Source organism: Barbus barbus, assembly GCF_936440315.1.
Source record: "Barbus barbus genome assembly, chromosome: 41".
Lineage (NCBI taxonomy): Eukaryota > Metazoa > Chordata > Actinopteri > Cypriniformes > Cyprinidae > Barbus > Barbus barbus.
Window position 1 is genome coordinate 5,586,791 of NC_136719.1, and position 13,599 is coordinate 5,600,389.

General features: G+C 37.0%; 1 protein-coding gene across 3 annotated transcripts; it reads right to left on the minus strand.

The window, feature by feature from the left end:
• Positions 1 to 1,179: 1,179 nt before the first annotated feature.
• On the minus strand, positions 1,180 to 7,957 carry LOC306860446 (transcription factor ETV7-like). 3 transcript variants are annotated; one of them, XM_079402170.1, is made up of 9 exons: positions 7,676 to 7,957; positions 7,077 to 7,203; positions 6,478 to 6,642; positions 6,270 to 6,389; positions 5,429 to 5,533; positions 3,803 to 3,967; positions 3,537 to 3,679; positions 3,351 to 3,451; positions 1,180 to 2,059 (listed from the first exon to the last, which is right to left on the minus strand). In XM_079402170.1, the coding sequence occupies exons 1-9, from the start codon at positions 7,709 to 7,711 to the stop codon at positions 1,876 to 1,878; spliced, it is 1,146 nt and encodes a 381-aa protein (XP_079258296.1). In that variant the 5' UTR covers positions 7,712 to 7,957; the 3' UTR covers positions 1,180 to 1,875. The 3 variants fall into 3 exon arrangements, with proteins under 3 accessions (XP_079258296.1, XP_079258298.1, XP_079258297.1); XM_079402172.1 differs by having other exon boundaries at positions 7,077 to 7,197; positions 7,676 to 7,833; XM_079402171.1 differs by having other exon boundaries at positions 1,181 to 2,059; positions 5,429 to 5,530; positions 7,676 to 7,954.
• Positions 7,958 to 13,599: the final 5,642 nt, after the last annotated feature.

The following is a 13,599-nucleotide window of genomic DNA, read 5'->3' on the forward strand; positions in this document are numbered from 1 at the left end:
CCCCTCTGGGACACTGTGAATGATGTGAAGCCACTGAGGAGATCCAATTCTCAAATCAATTCCTCACTTCATGATGTCTAAAGGAGGCCTATTATATTTGTGTCTACGCACTTTCAGAGGCCATCAGAGGTAAATTTATTATTGTTGTCCTTAGAGCAGTCATGTGCTTGACATTTAGTAAATGTCTTAAAATGAGCACAGTCATGACTAGATTACCATAGAGATTAGCCAAACCCATCATAGATTTCAAGCACACACACCAACAGGAAGAACTAAACCTAGAAGAGCTATGAATCACTAAACCTGAAACTAAAAGTTATCAACTTCCTCTTCTAAAACTTAGACTTGTTGTGTAGATAAAATAATTTTAAATGTACCTACCATTCACATAGTTAGGGTTTATTTACCGTAAGTAATAAGCCAGTGATGTCACTTCCCCCAGCTGAATAGATTGCTTTAAGGTGATTCTCAACAGTTTTGACTCAAAGGCACCATTGGTCACAGCAATATTCAAAGGTCCTATGACTTTTCCAGTTGATCATGGTTTACTGGATGAGGATTAAGGCCGATAAAATATTTTACAGCTTGGCATAACCAGAAAAATCTGTTTTATGTTGATGTATTGAGAATATAGATTTTTTGGTAACACTTTAGAATAGGGTCACTATTAACTACGACTTATCCCTCAATAAATTCCTAATTTGCTGCTTATTAATAGTTAGTAAGGTAGTTGTTAAGTTTAGGTATTGGGTAGGATTAGGGATGTAGAATAAATCATTAATATGCGCTTAATTACTACTAATAAATGGCTAATATTCTAGTAATATCCATGCTAATAAGCAACTAGTTAAGAGACCCTACAATAAAGTGTTACTATTTTTTTCTTCTTCATTTAAATGACTTTCCTACGTCTAGGAATCAAACATTTATAAACTTATATATAGGTTTTACAAGAAAGTGGGAACCCTGGTTCTTAAAAAAATAAATAAATACAGTTGTAGAATTATTTTAAATTAAGATAGGATATATACTAATTGTTAGTTGTTTTGTCTTTTGTCAATAGTTGTTTTGTCTTAAAGTATTGTAAATAATTTTAATCATTTTGAAATTTGATGACGCCTCAAAGCGGGTCCTGTGTCCATGGTATTTCATTGCACTGACCCCATTCATCAATATTTTATCAATTCTTATTCATCTAGATTTTATTAGATACAATTATATTATTTGTACTTAATAAACAATGATTTGTCATACATGAATATTTACTGTAAGAAAACTGCAAAAGGCATTGAAAGAAATTATCAGATAAAATTTTATCAAATATAAAATCCATACATTTCAACCTAAAAAATGTTAATGAGCATCTTATTTGTCAACTCCCTTTATACAGTTAATAGTTAATTAATGAATGCACATATTTCATCCTGTAGATTATTAATGATATTTGATTAATGGCATAAATCAACAATGAAATTCCATTATACAGTAATGCAGAGAAGTTCTTGTTCATCTTTAAAAAATAACATTGCACAGTTTTACAACCTGAGAGAAAATTTCATATCAACTATGAGAATCAATCAGAATTGTTGTGTTGAGAAATTAGTGTCGATTAGCTTTTAACACATACTAACAGCAAACAACTGCACACTGCTACCCTGAGTCAAAACCATGTGGTCTGAGCATCTCCTAAAATGTTACTGAGACCTGTGGAACCTCTATGGGATATCAGCCATCTCTGGTGCTGCTGATGGCATTTCACATCGTGCTGCATGGGACGTTCACTCTGACAGAAGATCAGCTCTGGGTTTCCCATTCTAAAAAGTCAGGATAATTAATTGCTACGGCTGATCCTGGATCAGAATGTGGGAGAGAATGTTATGGGATAGGTGATATGCTGAAGTTGTGATCAGAGCTGGGGCTCATGGTAGTAGGAGTCGATACAGGAGATACTTCCAGAGCGTCTTCTCTGTAGTCAGGAGATGTAGGACTGTCAGGAGACTCTGTCGGTTCTGTGCGGTCTGACCTGCCTTGCATGATTTCCTCAGGGGTCTTCAGAAACCTGCAGCACAGAGGGAGTGTTTGAAAACATAAGAACAAGTATGACTGAACAATATATGGGCCAAGCCAGAATATTTTAAATTTTTACAGTTTTAGCTCCCCCTTGTGTGAGTTCAAAAATATACTGACTCCTTTTTAATGATAAAGAATTTCTGTTTTCAAATATGTTAGTGAATTTCAAATACATATTTTCTAAAATAGGTTTTAACTTAATTTTAATTAAATTTAATATAATACGGAAATAATATACTTATGAATATTTTAAATGTGGACACAAGTGTGAACTGAAATTTATATTAAATGCATGTTGCTGAACTTTAGAGTGTTTTGATTGAAGTATAGGACTAAAGTACATATTTACATATCATTTCATAATTATATTGTCTTTGAAATCCAATATTCATGGTATACTAATGTCACATATATTTGTAATTACACATTTGTAATGATGAAGTTGCAATTTAGCATATTTACATTATATTACTTTTAAAAGTAATATCGAAAACACTAGTTAAAATTATAATATATAGTATTTTACATGTACTTCAGGATGTCGTTTAAAGCTGAATAAAAAAAAAATAAAACAATGATTTAAAAGTACTTTAAAGTAAAGCGTTTGACATTATTGTCACGTTCTGTGTGTGTTTTAGTCTCATAGTTGCTCTTTTTGTTTTCAGTTTGCCTTCATCATTTGACCTTCTGTTTCCTGATGATACCATTCTGTTCACCTGTGTCTTGTTAATTTACTCAGTAGTCCCTCGTTTGGTTTAGTACTTATAGCCCTGCCTTTCCTCAGTTTCTTTGTCCTGCCTACGTTGTGTAAAGAGGTTGTGTTCTCCCATTCTCCAATGTGGATTTATGAAAAACTCTATTTGTTTTGACTATCTGCCTCCTTTGTGCTCCTTCGAGCTTCTTCCCTCAGCAATCCGTGACAATTATTAAAGTTGCACTTTTTAAAATTGTATTTAAGTGTGTTAGGAAAGTGTACTCTCTTTAAGTACATTTGTATTTAATTACCAGCCTTTTATTTGATTACCGTTAATATATTTTATGCAAGAACCGTTTTTTTTAAATATTCTTTTAAAATTTGAAGTACACTACAAATGCACTTTTTTATGATTAAGAGCACATTTCTTTAAAACATCAGGTACATCTCATTTACCATCATTAAATAGGAATTATATCAGCATCACCTATAAACCAATGACTGAAAAGCCCATGTCACCTGACTACTACATTTGAGTACAAAAATACAAATGTGCATTAAATGCCTTTCAAGTGCTTCCACTCACCGGAAGAGCAGCCTCTGGCCTGTCTCTTTCTTGATAATGTTGAGCTTGTAGTAATGACGTAATGCTCTGGACATTTTCTCATAGGTCATATTGGCCCTGTTCTGCAATAACAAACAAACAGACCCAATTAATATCGATCCGACTTAAAGCAATGAAGAAGTGAGCTGGTCTTGTCTGCTGTAGTACTTTGTGGTTGCCCCAGAGTCGTGCCAGTCCGTTGGGATCCACCACTCTGAAGATCATGGCATCTGGATCCTCCCAGCGTATGTAGGCCTCATACCTGCTGTCCGACAGCAGCTGGTACACATAGTCCCATAAGAGTTTGCAGTCTAATGAAAAGACGGAATAGCAATCTCTATGATTTTTGACATAGAGCAAATTTTAACAATGTCTGATATCATTTTTTTTTATTAATGCCAGTTTACAGTGTCTGAAGCAACATGCATGAGCACCTGCAATCTTTCCATTGGCCTCATTGGTTTGTGTGGTGTTTGCAGGATTTTTGGGTTTATTGGACAGGTTGAGAGGCTCATCTGTACAGTAAACATTTACCGGTTGTCTGGTTTTGTCTGGAGATGTCTGTTGATTTTTTTCCTTGGGAGAATGATGTGAAATCTCTGCAAAATATGAAATAAAAGGAGAAAGTGAAGTTTTCTAATTCCTGTATCGGTCAGGAAGCCTGGGTCCTCTATGGGGTGCAGAACACTTCCAAAAAGTTTTAACATAAAATTCTACACTTCAATTTTAACAACAAAAATATGTGCATTTTTTATGAAGCTCGAGACATATGACATGCTGAAGAAGGAAAATATATATCGTGGCCACAAATTTGTTTACATGACTTTGTGTCCATGTTGTCCACAATTGTGGTTAGGTTTGTCCCCTCAATTTAGGTAAATTGTGGTGATATTATAGTAAATTCTTCCCTTGTTTTAATCTCAGTTATAAGTTAAACTAAAAGCCATGGTTTAACCAATACTAGGGAATTAATTAAATCATGGGATCAAATTCTTAATTCATGTCTACAAAATCTTCCATATTTCATGCATGGGGCTTGAAAATAAAATATTTTGTACTTTTTATTAAATACAAAAAGGGCTTTCTATCACATTATTTCAAAGATGAACCCCTGAAGACTTGCAAAATAAACATTCTCAAAAATGTCTACATCTTCATAGCTGCATCTAACCTTGAATAGTTCTTCCAAAAATGAAATATTGCTGAAAATTTACTCATCCTCAGGCCATCCAAGATGTGGATGAGTTTGTTTGTTCATCAAAACAGATTTGGAGAAATGTAGCATTACATCGATTGCTCATCAATGGATCCTCTGCAGTGAATGGGTGCCGTCAGAATTCCATGTTTTCTCACATCAAAATCCACTGACATTGTCACGAATCCGGTCTGTGGCCTTCCGCCCGATAGCCACCAGAGGTTGCCTCTCCATCATATTGACTCTCACACCACACAGCACACTGGACTGCATTTCCCATCATCCACTGCACGGACGACACACACACACAGCTGATTACACTAATCATGCTCACAGCTGAGAACTATCTCACAATCACTATCACCCAATCACACACTTTTTATAAGCCTAAAAATAAAGGTTTGCACATGGACCCTCACGTCTTGTTCGCCCCGTTACAGACATATTTTGTTAATATGTGCTTGAATATTACAGATAGAGGACTCGTATTTTAACAAGTGATAATTTTAGGTTAAAAACGTCTTAACAGAAAGCTAAAGTTAAAATGTTTTCATGGATTTGTTTCTTACAAACACACAGCTTTTCTCTTCACAAGACATTAACTGATTTCTTGTGGATTATTGTGATGTTTTTATCAGCTGCTTGCACTCTCATTCTGACGGCACCCATTCACTGCAGAGGATCCATTGGTGAGCAAGTGACGTAATGCTACAATTCTCCAAATCTGTTCTGATGAAAAACAATCTCATCTATGTCTTGGCTGGCCTGAGAGTTAATACATTTTCACCAAGTTTGGGTGAAATCTATCCCAAGGTCTTTGATTTCATGACTTTCTGGGGTCAATAAGGACAGTTTAAACACTGACCTCTGTGCATGCCATGTGAGTGCTCAGGGTCAGAAAACAGAGGTTTCTTCTCCTGGCTCTGATCTGTGCTGCATCCAGCTGTTAACACCCCGGAGTTTGTATCTACTGGACAAACAGGAACATTTCTGTTAGAGGGAACATAAGGACCTGCAAGACCAATTATCAAATGCTATTTATTAATTGCAAAACAATTCATTTTATTTATAACATTACATGGAAAAGGGCAAATATGAAAGAAACGTATTGTGTACTATTGTTTGAATGGAGGTAGGTCTAATTTAGCCACACCTATTGGCAACAGCTCTAGCTGCTTTACAACCAGGAAATTCCCTCCTGAATAAAGAAATGTTATTTAACACCATGAAGGAGAGCAGTGTGCTTCCCGTCAGTATCAGTTATAAAGGTATTACTATAAAATACTGATATAAATGTTCAGTATGATATGCAAAATATTTCCCTTTACAAGGACTCCAAAGCATGTTGAAGCAAAAACAGTGGCTCAGTTCCTTCAACGGTGGGTTTGCTACAAGTTTCGGCAAGTCATTCATTTATTCTCTGTCAACTGTTCAAATAGGAAGTCAGACATTTATCAAAATGCCCATAATAGATGATTACACAAGAACAGCCTGAACAAGGAAGAGTCCTCTCAGCTTTTAACTTAAAAAGGCTCTAAAATTCTGTAAATTTAAACCTAAATAACCAAACAATAACTGTATAAAAATATGCAAGCGATCAAATAATACATGCATGACTGTTTAAAATGGATGAATTTGATTGCATTTTAGACTTTAGCTGAACGCTCCCAATTTTATGAATAAAAGTTTATGAACAACTAGATCACCTGTCGTCCTGTGCGAGTCGGTAGTCTGTTGTGACTGTGTGTTGGAGCTGGACAGCGGACTGAAGATCGCACATCTCCTCTTCTGCTTCACATGTTGAAGGAGTTCATACAGAACATCACCTGTTCACAGCAGTTCCCATTCATAGTGCACAGTTATCATGAAAGCTATGAACAAACTGATAACTAGAATTCATTTCAGATCACACACCAGAGCTGGGACAGCGAAGACGGAAGTCCTCTTTGGTTAGAAGACAAAGTGCCTTTCCGTTCATCTCAAATTTTTGGTGGTCCGCACGTCGTAGAGAATATTCCCTCTGAGCCCAGCGCAGCCAGAGATTCACGTCCTCCTTATTCCACAAAGATGGATTGATCCCTTACATTACAACCATAAAACACAGTGTTAGTTCACCCAAACATGAAAACACTGTCCGCATTTATTCATCCTCATGTCATTCCAAATCTCTATGAATTTCATTATTTTATGGAAATGATGAAGCTGCAATGGACATGGCTATGAATCTCCATAAAAGACATAAAAACACCATCCAAGCACGTAAATGCTTGATTTACTATATTTCTTGTCATGTTAAGGCCTTTGCGTGGGGGACCGAAGAAGATTTGGGTCATAATTTGATGAACAACATCACCTGTGTATGTGTACAATGTGGAAAGTGTAGCTTTGTATCTCTGTTAAACATCTTTTGTGTTCTGTAGAAGTTATCTTTGAAAGGGTATAATGTTGAGTACATTTGTTCTTTTATAATGATGTGTAAGCTGTTCATGTAAATATGTTATGTGGGAACATACGTAGTCTTCCAGGTAGCTTGCAGAGTTCATCAGGCACTGTGTCGTACCCGAAGGGAGGTTCATTTTTAGGGTCGCGCAGAACCGGAGAGCAAACTGGGGGTTTGTTCCCATTACAACTCTGCTGAAGCTTGGAAGCGAAAGAAGCAGAAAGAAACATTTACTTCAATAAAAATGAAATAAATCCAAAATCCATGTTTTCAGTGATGTATAATAAAGCATTTATATGAATGAATCAGAAAGTGCGGAAACTAGACAATCGACTCTTGCAGTATGAAAACAAACTCAATCTCAATACACACAGCAAAAGTGAAAGTACATTTGAGACACACACCAGCTTTTATTTTCAGTTTTGCACCGTCGGTTAAATTTTTAATAAGCTAATTTTGCATCAAAAATCTACATTGATATGTAACTTTTTATTATGACATTTGAGAGGGTTTACAAAATAACAACAAAAAAAGTCAGTTTAATGTAATATTTGCTTAAGTGAGCAGTTTGAGTTGTGGCTCTAATAAACGCACTGACTACAGTCATTTTATTTTTTTCTACTAGCCTATTATTTGGTATTGAGTGAGTGCTGTGTCTATCGTGGACCTTACCTTTATCAAAGGTGGCGGTGAGGAGGCGTCGCTCATGTTCTGTAACCTTCAAGACTTCACAAACTCGCTACAATATTAATACCTGATTACTGTATCAATAGCTGGTCGATGTATACACCAAATAAAGCATGTGGTGTCGCGTAAAGTCGCAGTCTCGCAGAGCAGAGTTTGTATTTTCTTATGCGAATCGCTGCAATATTAAGAATCCTTCCGGGAAATGAAAACGAAAGCGCGGATCTGCCAGGGTTAGTGTGCACATGAATGTCGCAAACACTGTATGGGAAGAGAGATCGCTCTGGTGTTTGTGTTTCAGGTAGCCAATCTGGTATTTCCTGAAAGCCCAGAAAGATTAAATGTGTGTGCAATGAGCAAATCTTTAAAAGTAAGAAAAAAACAAAACAAAGCAAACTAAAAATATTGCATAGAAGCTTTGAAAAAAAAGGTTAAGTATTGTTTATCGTTATGAGTTTAATTGTTAGTCATGACATGTATGAGGGCTATTTATATATTATACTATTTAAAATAGATAAAAATCAAAAATTGCTATACAATTAAAGCCATGTCTACATAAGTTGTGTTCCAAATTTGAAGTTGATATAACAAAAGAAATTGAGGTTCATATGCAATTTTGTTTAGGTTTTATACCAAAAACAGCCACCGGGTGCCATCTAAACTCCATTGAATTTTTTTTTTTTTTTATGCATTTCTGTCACAAATCTATCAATTTCTTTCACAATATTGCATCTACCACAAAATTGTTAAAACTTTGGGGAGCCAATCCTCCAGAAAAGCGCATGTGTCCGAGCCTTCCGCTTAGGCCGGCCATCCTTAGATTTGAATGGCTCCCGCGATCTTCCAGGTCTTCAATCTTGTTGGTTAATGTCTCGACCATCTGCTTGAGTTTCTTAACCTTCTGCTGGAGTGTAGTAACATCCTCCTCCGTTTGCGATATCCTGTCCTCGGCCTCTCCGATTCTTTTGGAATGTGACATCAGCTCTGTTTTAAAACCATTGATAGCTTCAAGTATATCGGAGGATTGCTTAGTCATATCATCCCTTAATGGCTGGATGGCCAAGAGAATTGAGCTTATGGAGTCGTTCCCGTTAGCGTCGCTCTGTTCGCTAGCTGTCAGCTTGCCTACCTTTTGAAAGTGAAAGTGAAGTGACATACAGCCAAGTATGGTGACCCATACTCGGAATTTGTGCTCTGCATTTAACCCATCCAACGTGCACACACACAGTAGTGGACACACACACACCGTGAACATACACCCGGAGCAGTGGGCAGCCATTTATGCTGCGGCGCCCGGGGAGCAGTTGGGGGTTCAGTGCCTTGCTCAAGGGAACCTCAGTCGTGGTATTGAGGGTGGAGAGAGCGCTGGACATCCACTCCCCCCACCTACAATCCCTGCCGGCCCGAGACTCGAACCCGCAACCTTTGGATTACGAGTCCGACTCTCTAAACATTAGGCCACGACCATTTTCCACGGTGTCAGAGCTAGTTTGTGGCTGAGATTTCGGCTGTTGCTCCAGCTTTATGTTTTTTGGTGGCATGGTCGCTTGCAGAGTTATTTCTTTTAGTTTTCACCACTTGCGGGTACGTTTTGGTCGCTTTGTAGGATTCATTTTAAGAAAGTTAGCATCAGCTCAAATCAGCGTGACCTAACAGTTGCGCACTATAACCGGAAGTCCTTAGAATACTTTTCCACTTTGAAACAGTCCATTTTAAATGAGCCTTAGCCCACAGGACACGACGGTGCTTCTGGACAATGTTTGCATATGGCTTCCTTTTTGCATGATAGAGCTTTAGTTGGCATCTGAAGATGGCACGGCGGGTTGTGTTTACCGACAGTGGTTTCTGGAAGAATTCCTGGGCCCATTTAGTAATGTAAATTACAGAATCATGCCGATAAATGTGATGCAATTTCGTCTGAGGGCCCAAAGACCACGGCCATCCAACAATGGTCTTTGGCCTTTGACAGATTTCTCCAGTTTCTCTGAATCTTTTGATGATGTTATACACTGAAGATGATGAGATTTGCAAAGCATTTGCAATTTAATGTTGAGGAACGTTGTTTTTAAAGTATTCCACAAACTTTTTAACGCACTCTTTCACAGATTTGAGAGCTTTTGCCCATCTTTACTTCTGAGAGACTCTGCCTCTGCTTGTCATGTTATAGACCTGATGTCAACACCCCCCCCTTTTTGAAAACTTTTTGAAAGTGCACTATTTAAAGTTAAATTGTAATAATTCATGAATGCTTTTGAATACAGACCTAAGATTGGTCTCCTTTTAAAGAAGACAATCAGCATATTATTGCAGAAGTTAAATAATTTCAAAAAACGAAAGCAAAAAAAAGTTATAAAAGTTTAAATTTACTGTAAATAACATGTACGATACTATTATTATTATATATTATATAAAATAAATATTTTACAAAATATATTTTAAAATTAAAATTAAAGCCATATGTCTAAATATGTTGTGTTCCAAATTTGAAGTTGATATAAAAAAATTGAGGTTACTATGCAATTTTGTTTAGGCGTTATACCACAAACAGCCACCGGGTGCCATTCAAACCCCATTGAAGTTTTTTTATGCACTTTTCTGTAACAAATGGATCAATTTCTCTCTCACTCTTACTCCTATCACAACATAACCACCAAATATGGAATCTTGAGACTCAGGGCCCGTTTGCATGAAAACCCTTAAGATAAGAAAACCCTTAATTATAAGGTTAAGGGTACCCTTAGTGAAACATGGGTTGCAAGAAAAAAACCTAAGGGCTTACTTAAGGGAAGTTAAGGCTGTCACTTAAGTATTTCCCTTAATTGCTTAAGTGTTCCCTTAAGTTCTGTTATGCGTTGCTACAAAGTCCTTAGTAACCGTTTCACCTTAAAAAATTAAGGGACCAAAATAGCTCCCTTAAGTCATCTTTTACTCTAGCACGATGGCTTATTTCATGTTCATAGAAGAGGAGCAAGTACCTAGGCGCATTTTTAATGATCTAAATAATCCATTGGAGACTATGAATGATGCGCAGTTATTGAGAGAATATAGGTTTGATCATCAGTCAATCCTTCATCTCACCGCAACGCTTGAGCCACCAACACCAAACCCGACGAAGTCGTGCACTCCCACTGCTTCAAGTTTTGATTGCTTTAAGGTTTTTCGCTTGCGGTACTTTTCAGTCTGTCATTGGCGACGTTTTCAGAGTACACAAATCCACTGTCTGCAGAGCTGTCCATCGAGTGGCCTTAGCCCTGTGTTGCCGAATTGACACATATGTCAAATTTCCTTCCAGAGATGAGCAGGACGTATTAGCGGAGCGTTTTTTTGCAGTTGCTGGTTTCCCACGCGTTTGCGGAGTGATAGATGGAACACGTGCGAATTCAGGCCCCACACCTATATGAAGATCAATTTGTCAAAAAAATTATATTTTGTAAAAAAATAAAAAATATTTTATAGCTGTAGTTGTAAGGTAATTTTGGCGGTCCGTTATGTTTATAGTGCGATATGGAAGAGTAACTATGGCAACCGCAGCTCGCGCTGCCAGAAACTACAGTGAAACGCTTAATATAAACACTTAGGTAAGGGTGACGGTTAAGACGTTTGTTGCAACTCTCTTAAGGAAATCCCTTGCCTCAGGGATCTTTTCCCCTTCAGGGATACCCTTACTTAAGGGTTTTCATGCAACCGGGCCCAGACCTTTCTGATGATATGTATTTTGTCAATATTATAAAAAGTTTTGATTCTATAAGACCGTAATACATTTAGAATATGACACCTCCCACTAAGGGGGAGGAGCCCGCTAAAATATTTTAAAGTACCATTTCTATGGTGACGCAATATCCAATTTCAAAACGGTTTTCACAGGATGAATTTTGAGATTTTAAGCTTTCAAATGATATATAATATATGATGATTACTAAAACATGTGATAGGAAAAAAAGGAAACGAATATAATTTTTGTTTCAAAGGTCAGAGCTCCTATTATGGTGTATATGTTTTGAGGTGCGATCTTGTCATAAATTAATCTATTACTGCTCCTACATAATGTTTTATAACAAACAGTGGTAAAATATCTATTTAGGAGTCTTGGACCTTTCCAATGATATATAGTTTGTCATGATTAGATTAGGATTTAATGGTAATATATTGAAGTAAAGTTAGGTGTCCCGTATACGGGACGGTGACAGTTAAGGGTTAACTTAATTAATTGCTAGATGTTCTCCCAGCTGAATATTTTCAAAACTTCTTGCTTTTTCAGCCCTTTGTTGCCCCCGTGCCAACTTTTTTTAGACCTGTAGCAGGCATCAAATTTGAAATGAGCTCATTTTGTGCATAAAATTGTAAAATTTCTCAGTTTAAACATTTGTTAAAATATTGGCTCATGTGATTTGAGTCTTTTAATTTTCATTCTATTCAAATAATAATAAAAAAAAAAACATCCCAACATTTCCAGAATTCGAGTATTAAATGAACCCCCACCCCACCAACACCAAAGCAATCCCACCACGTTATTGACCCAATTCTTGCAGAATGTCTGCTTAGAAGTCACTTATAGTGACTGTCTTTATTTTATTCATTTAAACAAAATCTGATCATATAGGGATATATCCTTAATCCAATCTTTCCATAATACTGAAAACAACTGAGACTTAAGTCTTAGAGCATATGTTAGCTTCTCCATTGAAAATATATCCTGTCCTATTGTAACCGGTTCTACTTCGCCTCGCTCCGAGCGGGATTCGAACCACGGTTTCCGGCGCGGGAGTCGGGCGCTCTAACGAGGAGGCTAAAGGCCACGGCCTCTAGCGTCAGTCGCTAGAGCGCCACTTCTTTGAGATCAAGGGAGTGAGGTTTACACACACCAGCACACTTGCCTGCGTCTGTTACACTATATCCACCCAGTCTTCAAGAGTCGACAAAGTTGGTTAGCCACTTTCTTGTAATTGCTTTCTTACTTGCTATTGTTAGGATTCTGAACAGATATTTGTTTGTAAAACCACTGGAAATCAAACCTAGGTGCATCATCTCAAAACTGAAAGGAATTTGAATCTTAAAAAATTATTTCTAGACATTGAATTCCAATATTGATTAATAGAAGGCATCTCCAGAAAATGTGGAAATTATTTGCTTTGTCAACCCCACACCTTCGCCAACATTTGGATCTGTGTAACTCTCGTTTAATCTGTGCATGTGTGGAAAAAAAAAAACCTAGCAACTCCCGTCCACTCAAACTATCTCCAGAGCAAGGAATGTGTAGTTTTCCATTGTGACTCATATACTCCTTTCCCACTCCCCTACCGAAATATTGAGGTTGCCTTCTCGCTCCCATCTCTCCTTTATATATAGTGTGTCTGCAGCTTAGCTTGTTGTAGCCCACTATACAACTTTGAGATAACATTTTTACAGACATCTATTGTGGACTATCTCCTGTGTTTTTCTATTAAAGACTGTGAATGCTACTCCGTGTCTCAAACGTTCTTCCCGCAGCAGCGTAACGTTACAGCAAGAGGTAGGACCCACGTAAATATCGGTGCAGCTTTCCAGCGCTGGAGAGAACTCAAAGAGCGGGAAGGCCTGGAATCGGACGCCGAGGTTGAGTTGTTTTCTCTTCATAAGTGAGCAACGTTGATTTTGCTTTGTTTCACACAACTTATCCGTGTTGGCTTTTTTTTTTTTTTTAGGCAAGTTTATTTATATAGCACATTACATACAATGATAATTCAAAGTGCTTTACATAAAAAGGAAGTAAAATAATCATGAAACAACAATCACAACAATAAAACAGTGAATTAAAAATTGATTTAAAATGAATTAAAAGAGTTAAGAATAAAAATGATTATACATAAAATACAGTGCAATCAGTTTGGACGTAGCATAGTGCTCATTCAGTAAATGCACAGATAAAAAAACAG

Excerpts from the sequence above, each read along its gene's own strand:
- LOC306860446 (XM_079402170.1), bottom strand. The coding sequence starts at position 7,711 with ATGAGCGACGCCTCCTCACCGCCACCTTTGATAAAG. Across the intron at positions 3,968-5,428 it reads CTCACATGGCATGCACAGAG|AGATTTCACATCATTCTCCC; the intron begins GTCAGTGTTTAA and ends CATATTTTGCAG. Across the intron at positions 3,452-3,536 it reads GACTCTGGGGCAACCACAAA|AACAGGGCCAATATGACCTA; the intron begins GTACTACAGCAG and ends TTGTTATTGCAG.